Genomic DNA, 19,000 nt, shown 5'->3' on the forward strand with positions numbered 1-19,000 from the left:
ACAAATGCTATACCTGTATTAAAGGCATACGAAGTCTGCCACATCCATAATGATAAACATTTCTAAAGATTGATTATTCATCAATTGGAAAAGGATGAAATTTGAATAAAGAAAATATAAACCAGCCTTAAAAATTATAGTCATATAATCATTTAAAATATGAAAAAGATTAATAGCAATTCTGATAGTAAAAGTGTCAAATTCAATGAAATTTGATTTGAATTTTTTTTTATCAATGTTTTGATTTGAAATAAGTTTGAAGTTGCCTTTCTGAACAAATTAGATGACAATGGCATCTGGATCAGCAGTTTTTATCGCTTCCCCCCCCCCCTCTTTCTGCATTGATCTATCATAGCATTTGGGATGAAGATAGTATTTTGCTTAACTGTTTGCAGAAAATGTTATAATTCTTTTCACAGTTCACATTAATTTTTTTGTTTTACATTCTAGTTAAAACTTTACTAATCAGCTTCCACAATGTTCATTGATTTGCAATTTTTGTGTATTTGTTTTACATGAGTTCATATTTTTCCTTCCTTTTCACCACATGTTTTCGCATTTTTTCTTGTTTACTCTAGTTTATCTTTGACTTTTCCTTTATTTTTTATTCTGTTTTGAATTATACTTTTGCATCTTTTTTATATATAATTTTGCATATTTGTTCTAATTTATTTTTGACTTAATTTTTTATTTTTGCTGTATTTTTAATTGTATTTTCTTGTTTGTTTGTATATTATTTTGCATATATTTTTATATATTTATTTTATTTGCCCTCTTTATACAATCAAATAAAAAAAAACTCAGTTCTGTTTAATTTCTGAGTTGTGGAGATTTCAGTTCCCCACACAACCCATGTCTCTCAAAAGTCAATTTTCACTACTAATTTTGCACTTTTTTTTCTTTCTTTTTTTTTAATGGCCATGGCTTAGAGCCATTTAAAATAATATCTGAAGAGTATTTTTATCTCTAACCTATTAAGAACCTATGTTTCAAGTTTGAAACAAATGATACGCATTTTCTGCATGATGATTCTTACATATAGAACTTTGCTTCATATGTAACATATACTTTGATAAACTATTTCCTTGATGGTAAAAAAAAAAGCAACAAGACAGATTATTTTTTACTTAGAAATTAATCCATACAAAAAGTAGAAATCTTAATTTTCGTACATTCTTATTAAAAAATAATTTAAGTAAATTTATGTTAAAGAAATATTTAATATAACTGAATTCAGTACCAAAAATATTGCTAAAGCCTACTTTTGATATAAACATTTGTAAAATATAGAACAATACATCAATATTTTGCTAACAAATGTAGTACAGCAAGTAACTTTACATTATATTACAGGGTACACAAAAAGATGTACTAGCCAATTCAATTAATTAAAACAAATGTAGAAGAATTAAAAACTAATGGATAAAAAATGATAGATGTGGCAGAAAATGGGATGTACTACAAATCAAAACACTTATATAGATAACTCATCATACAATACCTTATTGAAGTAACCAGAAACTCAGTATGGTAAAAGAAATGGATGATTTTACTATAATAATGATATAGTAGGTCAGGTAGAAGAAGCTACACTAGTAAACCAACATAAGTAGAAATAAAGACAAAATACACACATTTGCTGTTAGGGATTTTAACAAAAACAACAATAATTGTGATTATGACATTTGCAATTTAAGATCTTTCTAATTTTTCAACATTAGGATTGCAAAAGATGTAATCAAAATATAGATAAATAATTTTTAGAAAATGGATAAAAACAGTGGTAGTTCATGTAGAGGAAATGTGTGTGTTTGGAAGGGGGGTAAGTACTATAATTTATTGGGGAATATATAGTAAGTTTGCTTTTTCTAATTAATCTTGTACAATTTAATTACTAGTCAATAAAAAATATTAAACTTTTTCACAAGATGTAGATAACAAACAAAGCAATTAACCTCTAATTTTTAACTAGATTTAATTAAAAAATTAAGTTTTAAAATAAACAGTTTTTATTTCTGTAAAGATTTATTATACTGTGGCTCAACAATTAAACATAAAACTACAAGCTTAACATAAATACTTATGCCAGGATATTACTTTCAAAATTATTTATGGTGCAATATTTTTAATAAATTTTTATTTATCAACAACCATTTATTATTTTTTTTTAATTTACATTTAAATTTCAGGATTGTAGGAAAGAATTGTAGAAGGAAATTGCCTCAACTCTATTTCTAGTTGAACATAAAACATCATGAAAGGAAATAATCACCAAAAAGTGACTGGATAATTCATATATCAATGTTGCAAAGCCAGTATTTTGGCAAAGTTAGAAAATTTCAGCATTTTCTCTAGTGGTACAATGAACACCCCATTGACATTCGCCCCCCCCCCTGTACTTTGCTCATATTGTCATAGCATTGCACATTTGTGTTTTTAGACACTTTTCTACTAAAAAACACTTAATAATTATCCAATAGATAAACAGGAGATTTTTTATTAGACAATTTAAGTCATACTGACCCATGGGCATGTCTCTAAATGGTCTTGGTGGACCATATGCTGCATGAGGAGGGGGAGGAGGATGATCCATTCCATATTCAGGTGGTTCTGCACCATAACCAGGAGGTGGACGTCCATAATGTGGTGAATAGTCATCCATATAATGAGGTGGCCCTATAGATGGTCGGCCATTCGGATGTCGACCAGGTATATGATCAGGGTGGCCATAGGGAGGTTCATGCATATCTTCGGGAGGATAGTCGAGCATTCGACCTCCAGTTAATGGAGGTTCAGGATCTGAATACATTTAGGAAGAAAGAACAGTACATGTAATACAAATGATATTTAATCCCACAAGGAGATAATATTTGCATTTTCTTTGGCCATGTGAATTAATAGATTGCATTTTAGAATTACAAAAGACAATTATCACATTTTATTCTAATTATCAAAGAATATTTTTCCTGACAATGTATAATTTATTTTAAAAAAACAAGTAAGAACTGCAAAATTTTTTATGCATTTTTCAATTCCTACAGTTAGTTCACACTCTGCCTATATAATATATATTTATATATCTTGTTAAAATTTTCAATCATTAATAAAATACCGTTTATTCAACAACTCAAGTTCAAATAGTATTTTTAAACTTATAGTGGATGACACTTGATGTTAATATGGTTTTTTCAAATATTAATTCATTAATTAAATTTAATTAATTAATATTAGTTTTATATGGGAGAAAAAATCGTTTTGCAATGGCAAAGTTGGCAGAGCGTTGACGTAGAATCTTCATTCCTTCGGATCAAATCTCGCCGAAGCATAAAATTTTTTATTTGATTGTCTAATGAATGAAAACAATAAACTAAACAAACAAACTGGATTAGAATTGAGCCAATATCAGTACAATTCCCTGCCAAACGCAGCTACAGTACTGCTGAATGAAGAATGCTACCATTAATACTATCATAGGCATCAACAGTACATAAGATGCAAGGTAGCACTGTAGATTATGCAGTAATATATCTTCGCAGCAGGCCAAGCAAATGTCACCTTGAGTCATGTGAAATCATTAGATTGACTATTAACTGAAGAACTGGACTGCTTGAAACTCACAGGAAAAATTCCTTGCAATAATGAAGCATTACAAGAGATGGATAGAATGAGAAATTATAGATCACCATCAGCTTCATAAATTAGAAAAGAAAACAAATAGAAAGCGAATAAATAGTAACAAACAAAACTAATAGTCCAACACTATATATAGAAAGGAAAATGACTATTGCAAGGAAATACGTTTTCTCTTTTGCCACAATATTGCGATTCTGTCATATTTATACAAATATTTTATTAATTGTAATTATTTAATAAAAAGAAACTAAAATAAAATTTTTCTTTGTTGACCTAAAAAGGAATTGACTTTCAATTTTTTTTTTTTATATATATATATATTACTTGTTTCTTTAATACATCGTTCCGTTCTCTTTAAACATAAGAAAATATTATATATAAAAATGATTTTAATTTATATTAATGATGAAAATGGTGATCATTCAGAAAAAATGTATTCAAATAGCTTTAATTACATATTAAATGATTTGCTGTTTTACAGATTAAAATTTAAAACTGGGATAACATGCTAGTAAAACTGGGATAACATGCGTATTTCATGATCTAGGGATAAGTAAATTACTGAAAACGAAAAAGTAGTTTAGAACCCATATTTGCAAAAATATTAAAACTTGAAGAAAAATAAAAGCTTGAAAATGTAAGGAATTTTATATTCTATAATTTGATGTAAGTGTGTAATGTGAAAACTGGGACGTTTTAAAGATATCGAAGAAAAATTAAAATAGGAAGCAGAAGACATCACTGTAACATCAGTACAGATGTTGGCAGAGAGCATTTTCAAATTCAAAAGAAAATACAAAAAAAGGATAATAGACCTTAAGTAGATGAAAAATTACCAGAAAACATAGGGTCGCAGGTAGCGTTTTTCAATGAAAATCACAAATTGGGTGGAGTTCACATGCTGGATGCTTGATGCCACATAAGAAGATGCACATCTTTTCTGCTAGAATTTAATTCTCAGATGAAGCTTATTTTACAAGATAAGATCTCTTCAACATGCACAATGCGAATATTCAGTCATTAGAAAATCCCCACCTCACTATCTCGTTGAACATACAACACAAGTTTGATATTAACATCTGGACAGAGTCTGGACCGTATCTTCTGCTCGGGCGGCAAAAAGTACCTTGTTTTCTTCCAGCATGTTCCTCCGAATTTACTGCAGGAAACACTGACAATTTAGTTAATGCATGCACCAGCACATTTTAGTTACATTCGTGAAATCTGACTTGTTTGCAAATAAAGTATAACGAAGATCAATTCTATAATGCTCATTAATGAATACTTGTTCGCTGCTTTTATTTTTCTCGAACACATGAAAAATTTACATGCGAGAAGGCTTCCTCCGGATTACCTTGTTCCTAATCCTCGCATTCATAGGGCCATTCTCTTTGCCTTTTTGACGTCTGTTTTTGCAATTTTCACTTAATAAACGTTACCGGCGATCCATGTTTTCTGGTAATTTTTCATCTACTTAAGGTCTATTATTCTTTCTGTGAATTTGTTTTTCGAATTTCACAACGCTCTCTGCGAACATCAGTATTGATGTTGCAGCAATGTTTTCTGGATGTAGAAACATCCATTTTAGTTTTTTTTTGAATATCTTAAAAACTCTCCAGTTCTCACACTACATGCTTATATAAAATTATAGGCTAAAAAATTCCTTACATTTTGAAGCTTTTATTTTTTCTTCAAGTTTAAATATTTTTGCAAATATTTGTTCTTAACTACTTTTTCGTTTTCAGTAATTTACTATCCCCTAGATCATCAAATCCGCATGTTACCAACATGAAAAAATAAATAAATAAACTTTCAAGAATGTGTTTTCACTTTAAAAAAATTCATAGTTGAAACACCATTTGTTATTTTTTATTAATTTTTTACAGTTTCTCGACTCCCTATATTTTTGCGATTTTCACCAATTAAACATCATTTGGGACCCCATGTTATATGGTGATTCTTTACCCTCCTTGATGCCTACTATCACCCTCTGAATTTGTCGGTTGAATTCGGCAACACCCTGTATATATATGTAAAAAATTAGATATGCAGATTTATTTATTATTGAAAAAAATGGGATAGAGAAATACATTTTTAGATAGGTATATAGAATATAAAAATAAGGCAAATACAAAACTTGTTTATAAATAAAATTAAAAAAAAAAAAACAGCACAATTTGAATTAAAATCTATTATAACCTAGATGCACAAGAGTTGTTCTTCAGAATTGAATTAACTTCCCAAATAGGACATTGACAACACTACATCTTCCAGAATTCGGTTTTCCGATCGGCTGGCCACCCTGCATTCAATTCATTTTAATTTACCATAAATAATATTTTGCCATGCAACAGTGAAAAATAATATCTTAAATTGTTTGAATAGATATCTCAGCAACTTTTTTTCTCAAACTAAAGTAAGGAAATTTCAAATGCATTTGATAATAATTATAAAATTACATTTAAAATGAAGCATCCTTAACATTAAGAAAAATAAGAAAATATCAATGTACATCTACCGGGCGGATGTACATCATTGTTTCTCATTTCAGGTGGTATTCTATCATCATTATGCATAATAGGTTCTGGTTCAATTCTGGATTCTGCTTCCTTTTTTTCAGATTCCTGAACCTCTCCCTGTTGCACTGATGCTTCTTCAGTAGGGGGATTTCCAGAATCAGTAGTCTCCTAAAATGAAAATAGAATAGACTGTTTAAAAATATTTGGCACATAAATCATTCTTTCATATTCATCTTCTGGACTGTAAGCTAATTAAGAAGCAGGATGTTTCTTAGCATCCTGTATATAATCTCTATTAATACAAAAAGAGCAAATATGAGTGAAAAACAAAGTTTGTAAGCTTATCTATAAAATGAACAGATAGACTTTGAGTCATCAACTTTTACAAAAACCTACTTTAAACTTTTACAATTTTAATTATTAAAAATTAATTTTATATTAAATATAATTTTTTTTAAAAAATACAATTTTTGAAAAAAAATTATCTCTTTAATTTCCACATAAATCGTTCAGCATTTTTTTTTTAAATTTATTTTATGCACTGCTGGTAAAAATATTTTTTTGATATTGCAATAAATTCAAACCATTTTCATTATCAGCATTCATTTTCTTTTCTTAAATAAAGTATTAAAGTATTCAAAATTTCCTTTCTATGTATTTTTTTATTATTCTTAAATAAAGTATCTTGATGATAATAGCTTTCTACTCTCATTTATTTAAGTTTAGAAGGATTATATAAACAAAGCCCTCTTAGATGCATATTAAGTATTAACTGTCTTTAGTAACTGTTTGGTATACCGAAAAATATTAGTTATCTTTACTTTCAATTGTCTTTTATAATGTAGACCTTAATGTTCATGTGTTCCTAAAGAAAATAATTTTAATCATCTATTATGATATATTAAAACCATGTTACTTTAATAGTCTTATTCGTTATTGTTCACTATGATATAATCCAATTTAAGATATGGTAGAATGTGCTAAAATAATGAAAAAAAAAATACAATAAAAATTTTTAATATTAGATTCAACAGCACATTTTTACAGAAGAAATAAGAAAGGACTTTCAGGACTTTGTAAGACAATGCACAATTTCTTGTAGGATGGAAAGGACACTTATGTTTTTTATCCGAATGTTATATTTTATTTAAATCCATTGAGAAGATTCTTGCTTACAATAAATAGAAATGGTGTAAGGAAACTAAAATAATAATTAAAGCTTAAAACAAGATTGCCACTCAAATCTGGAAGGAAAAAAAAAAAAAAAATCCCAGCACATATATTCAAGATACAAGGAAATGCTAGAATAGCACTTATGTGCTAGTTATAATGCAATATGGTTTTAAGGAGTGGAAAAAGCAGGAAAAGGAAGCAACAATTTAACATGATTTGAAATAATAGCATATAAAAATAAGGTTTATATTTACATACAGGAAAAAGAAATTAAACTTAAAAGCATTTTTTAATTAATCTTTATTTATTATCTAGAATTTAGTAAGACAAAATTTACATATTAAGAGGGGAAAATATATTACCTCTCATGCTCTTTAATTTTAAGTCAAACTAAAGTAAGGATTTGGCTAAAATAAAATGCAAAACTTTTTGTTGCCATTATACAAACCATTTAATGATTACTTTAAAAAGTTACAAAGCAAGACTTTTTATTTAATTTATTTATTCCTAGTTGACAGCTCATATATTTGGGCATCAATTTCTGAAGACTTTTCAGCCATCAGTTTCATGGAGTTAATTCTTAAAAAATAAGGTACAGCATTTTTGCACAGCCTAACACACATTTTTTAGTATTTCACTTTCACTAAAAATAAGTGAAAATATTTCCAATATTCATGGAAAGAATTAAAGAACTAATATGACACAAAAAATTTTATTGTCCTTAAATTTCAGCTTTAAATGACTGTTCTTGCACTAAAAAGTTGCAATTCAGGAATCTCATGGAAAAAAAAAACTGTCTTGCAAATTAAAACTGGACCGATCTATACAGGGGAAAAAAATAATAATAATAATAATAATAATAAAAAAAAAACCAGTGGAGAGAGTAGAAAAGTGGTGACTTCCCATATTACACAATCACGAATTATATTGTTCCATGTTTGGAAGCTATCACTATTATTTTTTATTTTTCTTCAGATTTTAAGAAATCTTCATAGATCGGTATTTTTTAGATGGGGAAAAACAACTAAGAAATTTAAAATTCCCTGTATTTTCAGTTTTATGAAAAATTTTCAATTTTCCCTGCACTTCCCCAGTTTTTTAGACATTTTTTTAATTTCCCATGTTTTCTCTGGAGTGGCAACCCTGTGTTAAAATTAGATTAAAGGGATAATCTTAAATATCCAGCTATATATACTGCGTTTAATTAAAATATCACACATTTAATAATCCTAACAATCAGTTGATCAAAAAAAGATTATTGATAATATAATTAAAAAGCATAAAAAAACTATAAGATTTTATGAATTAGTTACTTGTAGCTTGTGGTCCTGTGGTTGGGCAGCTGGCAGACTAGACTGGTCAAAGGCTACAGGAGGTGGTTGCATGTATGGAGCCGCTACTGCTTGCTGCACTGGCATCATGGGGTTGGCAGGGGACTGGAATGCATATGGAACAGGCATCTTCAAAATGAGAAAAATAGATAATACTTAAATGAAAAAAAAAAAGGGAATAATAAACTGAAAGCAAAACTTGGTCCATAGTGGTGGAGCAGAGTGGTTTTTTTTTTAAAAAAACTTTAAATGCAAAGAACAAAGGTCCTGAAAAAATATAGGAACACAATGAGATATGAAATAGGTCATTCCAAAAAGTTATAATTATTTATGACAAAAACTTAGCCAATTCGAGTTTGACTCCAATAATTCCTTCAGAATAATTGTCAATACTATATGAAATCCAATCCCATAACAGCATATTGGGCAAAATTTTAGAAATACAAAACTGAAATTTTAAAGATACTAATCACATAGCAATTTTAAAACTCATAAAGTCAAAAAAATTTTACAGAATTAGAACAAAACTGTTAGGGAATTGGGGGGGGGGAAGAAGAAAAAACGGATAATAGTTTTAACACTTCAATAAAACAACAGCATTCACCAAATGAAATATAAACAATAGTGAGGAATAATTAGGGATTGCAATACCGTTATACCAGGATACCGAATACCGGTATTTTGAGCCATTTGTACAATTTTGTAATACCGGTATTCACAAGTTTAAATACCGGTTTTTCGGTATTTACTAGAAATTTTCTAAATTGTCTCCACTCTATGTTCAGGGATCGCCAACACAGCAAAAAAGTATACGTTTTTGTTATTATGTCTCTCTAATGGGCAAAATTAATTAGCTAATTAATAGCTTAATTAATTGTTTAAATCTAAATTAGCAAAACATGGATTATCCCTGAAAGAAGATATTGTATCCATAACGACTAATGGAGCAACAGTTATGAAAAAAGTTGGAAAGTTGATTGGTGCAAATCAGCAATTGTGCTGTGCTCATGGAATTCAATTTGGAGTTTATAGATGTATTATACCAAAAAAAAATAAAGAACAGAAGAATCCAAATATTGTGGATATAGAAACTTCAGATTCTGACTTTGAAGAGAGTGAGAGTGATATTGACAATGAAGATAATTATAATGTAATTGCTGAAGAAGATATTGCTAATGAGGTTGAAATATTAACTCATCAAGAATTGCTTCCTATAATTTATAAAGTTCATAATATTGTTAAGATATTATTTAAACGTTCCCCTACAAAAAATGCCATATTACAAAAATATTTACTAACTGAAAATAAAACAGAATTTCTATTAATAATAGATTCTAAGACACATTGGAACAGTTTACTCCTAATGATGGAACGATTTTTGAAATCCAATCCAAAAAGCAATAATCGACTTAAACCTGTAAATTAATTTTTCAGATAGTGAATTCGACTTAATATCCAGAACTATATCAGCTCTACTTCCAATAAAACTGACTATAGAGGCATTATGTCGGAGAGATTTTAATTTATTAACAGCTAATGCAATAATAAATTTCATGTTGCAGTTATGAAAGAACAGCAAACTTCACTATATGAAGAATTATATATTACATTGAAAAATCGCACAGAAGAAAGGCATACCGAAATAGAAAATATCTTATGGTATTTACCTAATTATAATGATTTTAAAAATGAAAATGAAAAAGAAGAAAAGAAAATAATCAATTCAAATCTGATTAAGTTTATAGCAAATTTTCTAAAAATTTTTACCCACAAACCTATCTACATTCAGAAGAATTCGATTCAGTTATCGAAGATTATGATGACACTAATGTCGATAGTGAAAAGGAATTGTCTCTTGAACAAAAATTAGAATTAGCAATAAATAAAAAATAAAAAATTCAATGAACCAAAATACAATACAGAAATCAGCTATATCCAAAACCATCCAACGAGAAATTGATTTATTTGAAGATGAGGGATTTAGAGGTAAATACTTGGAAAAAGTATATAGTGCATTGCTAACAGTACCACCAAATATCGTAGATGCCGAAAGAGCGTTTTTGACAGATGATAATTTTTGCACAAAATTACATTCCAGGCTTAATGACAGTACAATTAATGCATTATGTTTTTTAAGATCACATTTCAAAAATTTGTAATAGTACCACAGACTGAATAGTGATATTTACACTTTTTTATGATTTAAATAAATAAGTTGTTCCTTTACTTTTTTGTGATTCTTTATATACTGTTATAATTTATAAGTTACATATTATTTTTTGTGATATTTACACTCTCTTATAATACTGGCAAATAAAACAAAGAAACATCTGTGTTTTCTTTCTTTTTCTAAAATTTCTAATACCGGTATCCCGGTATTAAGATTTAAAAAATACCGAATACCGGTATTGAAATTTTGGTCCGGTATTGCAATCCCTAGGAATAATACTATTTGATTCAGCCATAAGAAATATGGAATTTCACAAGAGGTTCTCAGCAGACTTTTATAAACAGAAGAAATTTTTTTTTTTCAGATATAAATATTTTTTAGAAACAAAAAAACTTTCTTTAATTTCTGTCAATGTAGAGTTAAGAAAGAAAGTTTTCGAATTTTTGAGATATTTCTAATATGAGATTATCTTTTGATAGCTAAATTAAAGTTATCAAAAAAGTGCAGGAAAAAAAATAATAAATATTAGAAATTCACAATGCAATAATATTCTATTCAATATAAAAACAAGAAGGAAAACAGGAACAGAAATCATCAGAATGGTAGAATAGAAATGTGACGAAACAGTTTGACATCAAAGACAAAAACTGTCAATATATATATATGTGTGTGTGTGTAAGAAAAAGAAACATTTTCAAAATTCAGGATTATTAAGAAAATGAAGTAACCCATATTTATAAAAATAATTCTTTTGATTCTTCAAGCTGCAAAAAGAGGAATTTTAAACAAAAAGAAAAAAATTCTTAATTAAAAAAGAAATGAGAGATGGAACAAAATTAGAAAAAAATAAAAAGCAGAAGTAAAATAGATATGAAAAATCCAATAGTCAAAATAAAGCTCAAAAGACACTCCCAAGGCACAAAAGGCATTTCCAAGTCTATATGATACAAACCAAACATAACGAGAAATATCAAATGTCTTTTAGATAAAAGAAATTTTTAGAAATATATTGAAAAGAATAACGTATCTGATTGGTTAACAAAAACCATAACATATCTACAAATAAAAAAATAAAACTTTTACTACAAAGCTTTAAAGCTTTTTTTAAACCACAAAGCTTTTAAAACTTGATACATTTCATTGGATCTCAAAAAAGAAGGAAAGGGGGTGGGACTACTGACAATAAATGAAAAAGGTAACATAGTGCAAGAAAGAGAATATTAATGAAAATTTCATGCAATAATATGACCAGTAAAAAAAAACTTTAGCAATAATTATATATATATATATATAAGCTATTTTAATTTTTTTAAAAATAATTTTATTTTATTTGTAAACAAATACAACACTACAATAAAAAAGAACATGATTTACAATAATCTAAGCAATTACGATTAATAAAGCAAAATAAAAGATTAATAAAAAAAAAATTAGCACTAAAAATAAACATTCACTCAACACAAAAATAAAAAAAGATTAAAATAACAAATATATAAAACAAAAGATAATGAAAAAAAATAATTAATACCTGCATTTGATGCATCTGGCCAGTAAGATGTGTTACAAAATCTTGGTGCTGTTTTTGAAGTAAAGCATATTGAGTCTGTATGGCAGTAGTGATTGGTGTGATCAAAGTAGCATATTCTGCTATTAACCCAGCCTAGTAGGGGGGGGGAGGGTACAGTGATTAATAACATACAATCAAATTATAAATGGAAATATAAGGTTTGTATAAAAGGATGACAACATAAGAATTTTCTAACTGGGATTATAATGTTTCAAGTATTCAAATCATTACTATTAAAGGCATGTCACAGGACCAGTGCTGCTAGATTAGCTAAGCAGCACATCTCTGTAAATGGCTCATGGCAGCTGGACAGAAATATAAGAGACATCAGTGGTGCATATTGTTTTGTAGAAATATATTCTCAGAGATTATAAGAGCAAGTAATAAAAATGAAATGCTCACATGGGAAAAGGCAAAAAGCAGATTCCAAAAATTTCAGGGTTATGAACTCCCTCTCACATTTAAAAATAAATAAAATTAAAACTGTAGTGAAAGTTTGAGGATTAATAAGTAGATTTTTTTTTTTTTTGAAATATTACAGTTATTTTCCTCTTGCTCTCTGATTCTATACTCTACTACATTTCGGAATTTTGTTCTAAAACAAGACTTTGCCAGTCAAAAAGATTTTTTTTTTTCACGAATTATATAAATTTCTAATCACAATTTTATGACAGCATTTGATAAACATTTCTGCTACAAAAAAGCTGATAACATGCCTAACATAAAATTTTTAAAAATGATATAGTTTATGCAAGTTTCTAATGCTCATACTCCATTAATGTAACTGAAGGATTTTTGCGTATTGAAATACTAATATAATATATATCCTATGTTTCTAAAAGTTTGAATGCATTTAGGTTTCATTATCTGTAAATATAATTATTCCAGTGTTTCAAACAAGCAACAAATGCCATAATTCATAAATATCTTAAGTTTATTAGCTTTCTACATTTTTTTAAAGTACTAAAATAGGGCTGCAGTAATCTGCAATGACTGATAATTTTTAATTAGCTTCAGATGAGTAGCAGCATAAAATGCAATGCAAATTATAACACCATATTCTAAGTCAAAAATTCAAAATCAAAATGGAGATATAATTATAAAATAATACAAACTTCAACATTAAAAAAAAAATGCTGGGTACAAATAGTGCATATTTTACTGTGCATACAATATACATTAAATTACTATTTGGGTAGATTTTTTTTCTTTATTCCAAATGTTTTATTACATAATATCTAATTTTAGAGAAGAAACTGTGCCTGCAGCATCTGTAATGAGCAGTGGTATAAACTATTTAAATAAAAGAAGAGTATTGGCAGGATTGCCACTCAAATCTGCAAGAAAAAAAAATTCTCTATGTTTTCTCTGTATGTATATGCAATATAAGAGGAAATACATGAACAGAACTTATTTGCTAGTTATAATGGAATAAAAATAGTTTTAGTCTCCATAGTTTTAATGAGTAAAAAAAAACAACAAACAAACAAGGAAAGGAAACAACTATTTAACATAACTCAAAATAATAATATATTAAAAGAATGTTCACATATACATACAGAAAATACAATTTCTCTTTATTTATTGCCTAGAATTTAGCAAGACAAAATTTGCATATGGGGAGGGATACTGATGATCTCTAATGCTCTTTAATCGTAAGTCAGACAAAATTAAGGAATCAGATGAAATAAAATATAAAATAACATTTTTACTATTATGATACAAACCATTTAATGATTACTTAACAAGAAACATCATGAAGCAAGATTACCTTTTTATTTTTATTTATTCTTTTTTTTTTTTTTTTTTTTTTTTTTTTTGTGAATTCATACATTTGAGCATTGATTTCTACAACTTTTGCAGATCTTTCATTCATAAGTTAAATTTTCTTTTTAATCGCAACAATTTCAACAATTTTGCTATGCTGCTTTGCATTTGTTGAACTCCTTTACCTTCCCCTGATTTTTTTTTTTTTTTCTGTTCATCTAAAGCTTCATAATATCTTGCACATTCATGCTTTAGCATACTGAAGCAAATCTTTTGAAATCGGAATATTTAAAACAGCTCCATAAAAGTTTAGGAGTAAAGAATCTTCTTTCAGATTTTCATCATGATTGATTTGACGTTTGAAAGAAGAAAAGGGAAAGGAGATTAGCTCCATATATATGTTTTTAAATAAAAGAAATCCATTAAAGCTTAAAATCATAACAATAACAGGAACTGGGCTTTGGATATTAGTCAATGATGGAAAAGTAGCAAAGTAGTAGATATTCAGACTCAGAAAACAAAATCAAATTATTCACAAACCATTCTTTAATTATTTCCAATTAAATGGAAGGGAATAATTAGTATGTCATTATTTAGACTTCAATTTAAAAGAAAAATGGCTTATGCCAAACAATGACAAGGCAGATTAAACATATGCTTTAAGTATAGGTTCAAAAATAGACATAATTGATGGAAAGTTTATTGCATAAATTATGATATTATGCACAAAAGAAAAAATAATTTGTATGAATGCACAACTTAATTCCAACATTTAGGTCCATTGCACAAACTGGAAATTAAAAAAAAAATTAAAAAATCTTCATAATTTTCTGTTGATTAGAAAGAAAATACAACTTTCAAGTTCTATTAGAATTTGATACTTAAAAGTATCAATTCTTTTTTTTAATTCACCATATTGTACATATCAAATATAAAAGAGGGGGAAGATTTTACCTGATAAGCAGCCAGTGATGCAGCAGGATTTTGTAATTGCTAAAAATAAAATTTAAAATACATTTAATTTATGATTAAAATGACTATTGCATTATTACATTTTTAAATGGCAAAAGATAAAATTACTTACATCTAAAATTTGCTGCGAGAAATATTTATTTGTCTCCCATAATTTGTGCAACTAAAGAGGAAAAATATAGTTAACAATAAAATCAATATAAACAAACAAACTCATATTTACTGTTGTTACTGTGAAAAGTTACTTTTTTGTTAACAATAGTAACTACCAAACTGTACCAAATAAAACTTTAAGCAACAAAGTTGAAGAAAAATTTAATAAAGTATTCATGAAATTTGGTGCAATTTGGATGCAATCATCTTAATGGGAAAGTAAACCTAAATTTTTCAATAATTTTAGAAGAAAAGCTAAAGATCACCTTTGAAAGCTTCTGCTGTTTATCTACATCAACTCCTATGCTTGTGGAACAGAATATAGGCACAACAGCACTTTCTAATATTTTTTTCAAATCATCTGCATTCTTACGGAAACTACAAATAAGAAAAATTATATATATGCAATGTATTTTGCTATTAAATAGAGCAATGTATAAGAGAAAGCAAGAAATATGTTTATAATCTTAATGTAGCTGGGGGGGGGGGGGGTCCATCTCTATTAGGTACTCATTCGAAGGGGAAAAAAAAAAAAATGTTTTGCAAAATTTGAATCTGAATGTATTTCATGAAATCAATTAAATAAAATTATACAATAAAACATTATATCACTTTCTTTGTCTAAATTAGAGCTTAAATTTTTACCACTTATTCTCTTTAAGAAAAAAATATTTTAGTAATGTCATTTTGACCTAAAACATTTTTCCAAAATTAGTGAGTAGATCAAAAAACAAAGCATTAATTAATGATAAATAAGTAGGTTTTAATAGATTTTAACTCAAAAGAATATTTTCCTAACTATAAAAGCCCTATGACGATTTCGCTCCCTCTCCCTTTGCAGTATTGTTCTAACATTGCAAATACAATTTAGGAAAGCCCAATGGTCTGCTTAAAGAAGTCTCCTTTTTTTTTAAATGAAAAGAATAATCATGTTTACTTACCAGTGATGAAGGACATCATTAATTAAATATACAAGATGAAGTTTTGTTTCAAATGTAGCACCAGGTTCAGTAACTCTGAAATATATATATATATATGTGTGTGTATGAATGTTATGAAACATCCATGCAATAGTTTTTATTAGGTTATTTTTCCTTTCATTCTTTCTACAACTCACAAATATTCATAATCAATGAATTTTATTTAAAAATATAATTAAACCACAATATATCAGATATTTTAAATATATTTTAAGCAAATAACATGTGACACAAAATTACTTTAAAATAATTATAAAAATTGGAAACAGATGTCAATGCTTTAAGTTACATACTGAAAACAACTATTAAATTGAACATTATTAAATAGACAGGGTTTGTAGTGAAAAACTGCTGCAAAGATGAAGTACTTTTAAAGCACTTTTTAAGCACCTTAGCGAATGTACACATACGTAAACCTATGTATTTTCTAAGCATATGATATTTTCTGTTTTATAATAATGCATTGACTTCATTAAAAAAAATTTAATTAATTTTAAATGTGTATTTTTTAAATTTTAATATTTATTTCGGTATTTGCACAATATTTGTACATTTTCCATTGCAAAACAAATTATGTCTTTGACAAAAACAAAAAAGATTATTAAAATGAAAAATTTCAATACCAAATATCAATTTCTATAAGATTAACAATAAAAATTTGTGATTTTTTCAATATTTCTTAAAATTAACAAACTACCAGTTTATTTGGATAGATACATCATTTCTGAAAATGTCAGTAAATGTATAGCAAAACAGTTTCTATTTGATTTTTATGTATGTTACGATAAATGCCATGTAAAACTGCCAAGAAATTGATGATAATACAATGCCATGTTCTAACGTATTTCTTAAATCATCTTTTTAACAAAAAAGAATAGCAGTATTCAGAAATGGTTCCACTATAAAAAAATATTGCCTCATTGCTTTTTACTTCAAAAGTTTTGCAAAGATCTTGTTTTGAATGTTTTTGCCTTTTGAAAATTTCATAAAAACTTGTTGTAATATATATAATTCTTTTAGCTTTAAAAATTTGCAGAAAAATGTGATTATATATTTTGCAAAGAAATAAAAATGTTTTAACAACTTCTGGTTTTTTAATAAATACCAGGAACAAATTCTTGAAGTTACAAAGGAGTCAATTCTGTAGTTAGAAGCAAAATGAAAAAAAAAAAAAAAAATAGTTGATTCCAGCATGAGACAATACATTGCGTTGCTTCAAAATTTGACAAAACTCATCAAATAAAGATTTTTATTCAATAACCTGCTTTAAAATTTAAGCAAAAACAAAGAAAGCACTTTTTCTTTTATTATGATTTTAACAGCAGTAAAATAACATGACTCAGAGAATCACAGGAACAATAATATTGTTTTTAATTTCATTATAATGAAAAATCATTATTAAAAATTATGTCCAAAACTAATTTTTCAAAAATTACTAAAATTGAAGGGAACTAAGTGCATTCATTTAAACAAAATTTGTATAATAAAAATGCTATTTTTTTTAACTTTCTTTTAAAATGATGTATAAATAATTTTTGTGCAATGAAGCTTTGATGTTACAGCAACACAATGTTAAAATTCTGTCTTTATTTTTTTAATTAAAATTCTTAAATTTTGAAATATCTGTTCTTAGTGGGATTCTAATATCCAAGAAGTAACTTTTCAAATTTCATGTTCCTAACTTCAATGGTTTGGTGCATTGCTCTTGCTATCAGATCAAACGTTTATGTGTCAAGAAGATTCCATGGGGGGGGGGATTCTATAAGAGTTATTAAAAATAAAAAGAAAAGGGGAAAATTGTTATAACATTATAATACCTAAACCCTAAAAAATAAAAGTTTGAAAAACTTTTTTTTTTAATTTCATTAAAATTATTGCAGTTTATTATGCAATTATTCATTAAAAAATTTTTGAGTGTTTTTCAAGTCACAACAAATAATGCATAGTACATATTTCGTATTGACCTGCTATAACTATTCCAGCATTTCAATAAATAATAATGCATATTGTTGAAGAAAGAAGATGCAGAAAAAAAGTCTCATGAGCATTATTTTAATATATGTTGGCACGCCTGGATCTTTTTCACCTAGATTCATTGTCTGAATATTTCGCTTTTCTTAGTTTTCGTTCTTGATACATCTGATAAACAAGCCTTTACAACTATGCTTTAAAATTATCGTATTCAATGTGTGGGGAAACAAATGAATAAAATGCTGTCTTTGCACTTCTTGAGAAAATTAAGCACTTTTCATAACGATATGCACCTTGATAGAAATATATCATCCATAAAACAAATACAGATGCAGAAACATTTTTAAAAAATTTGCATTATATATTTTTTACTTATATTACAAAATTGTAAGTAAAAACAAACTTAAAAGCTAATGCAGATAATAAAAATTTTAATAAACTTGAAAAATAAAATGATTTTTTAAAAAAATATTCAAAATAAATAATTTGAGTCAACTAGCAAATATATTAATATTATTTATAAAGCAACTTAAGTTACCAAAAAGCACAAATTATTATTTCAAAAGCACTTACTTCCTCAAAATGTACAAAATAATAACTTCGGAACGTGCATATGTTGTTGCATGAGCAAAAATCCAACCTTTTCCATTCTATAAACATAAAATAAATAACAAAATTATTTAAAATGCATATTCACTATGTGTAACAAATTTAAATTTCACACATAGTCTTCCCTTTCCATTAATTAATTAATAAGTAATTAA

General features: G+C 27.1%; 1 protein-coding gene across 3 annotated transcripts in view; it reads right to left on the reverse strand.

Annotated features, from left to right (window-relative positions):
- Positions 1–19,000, reverse strand: part of LOC129971410 (calcium homeostasis endoplasmic reticulum protein-like) — a 44,237-nt gene that overhangs the window by 13,602 nt on the left and 11,635 nt on the right. The window contains exons 5-13 of one of the 3 annotated variants that reach the window (XM_056085163.1): positions 18,810–18,886; positions 16,227–16,301; positions 15,552–15,663; positions 15,245–15,295; positions 15,115–15,153; positions 12,355–12,486; positions 8,639–8,761; positions 6,146–6,320; positions 2,524–2,799 (exon numbers count right to left, since the gene is read on the reverse strand). In XM_056085163.1, the coding sequence (XP_055941138.1) occupies positions 2,524–2,799; positions 6,146–6,320; positions 8,639–8,761; positions 12,355–12,486; positions 15,115–15,153; positions 15,245–15,295; positions 15,552–15,663; positions 16,227–16,301; positions 18,810–18,886 (1,060 nt within the window). Of the gene's footprint in view, positions 1–2,523; positions 2,800–6,145; positions 6,321–8,638; positions 8,786–12,354; positions 12,487–15,114; positions 15,154–15,244; positions 15,296–15,551; positions 15,664–16,226; positions 16,302–18,809; positions 18,887–19,000 lie in introns of all 3 variants that reach the window. The other 2 variants (XM_056085161.1, XM_056085160.1) reach the window with 2 other exon arrangements.

The sequence above is a fragment of the Argiope bruennichi genome, chromosome 6 (genome assembly GCF_947563725.1).
Source record: "Argiope bruennichi chromosome 6, qqArgBrue1.1, whole genome shotgun sequence".
In the NCBI taxonomy this organism is placed as follows: domain Eukaryota; kingdom Metazoa; phylum Arthropoda; class Arachnida; order Araneae; family Araneidae; genus Argiope; species Argiope bruennichi.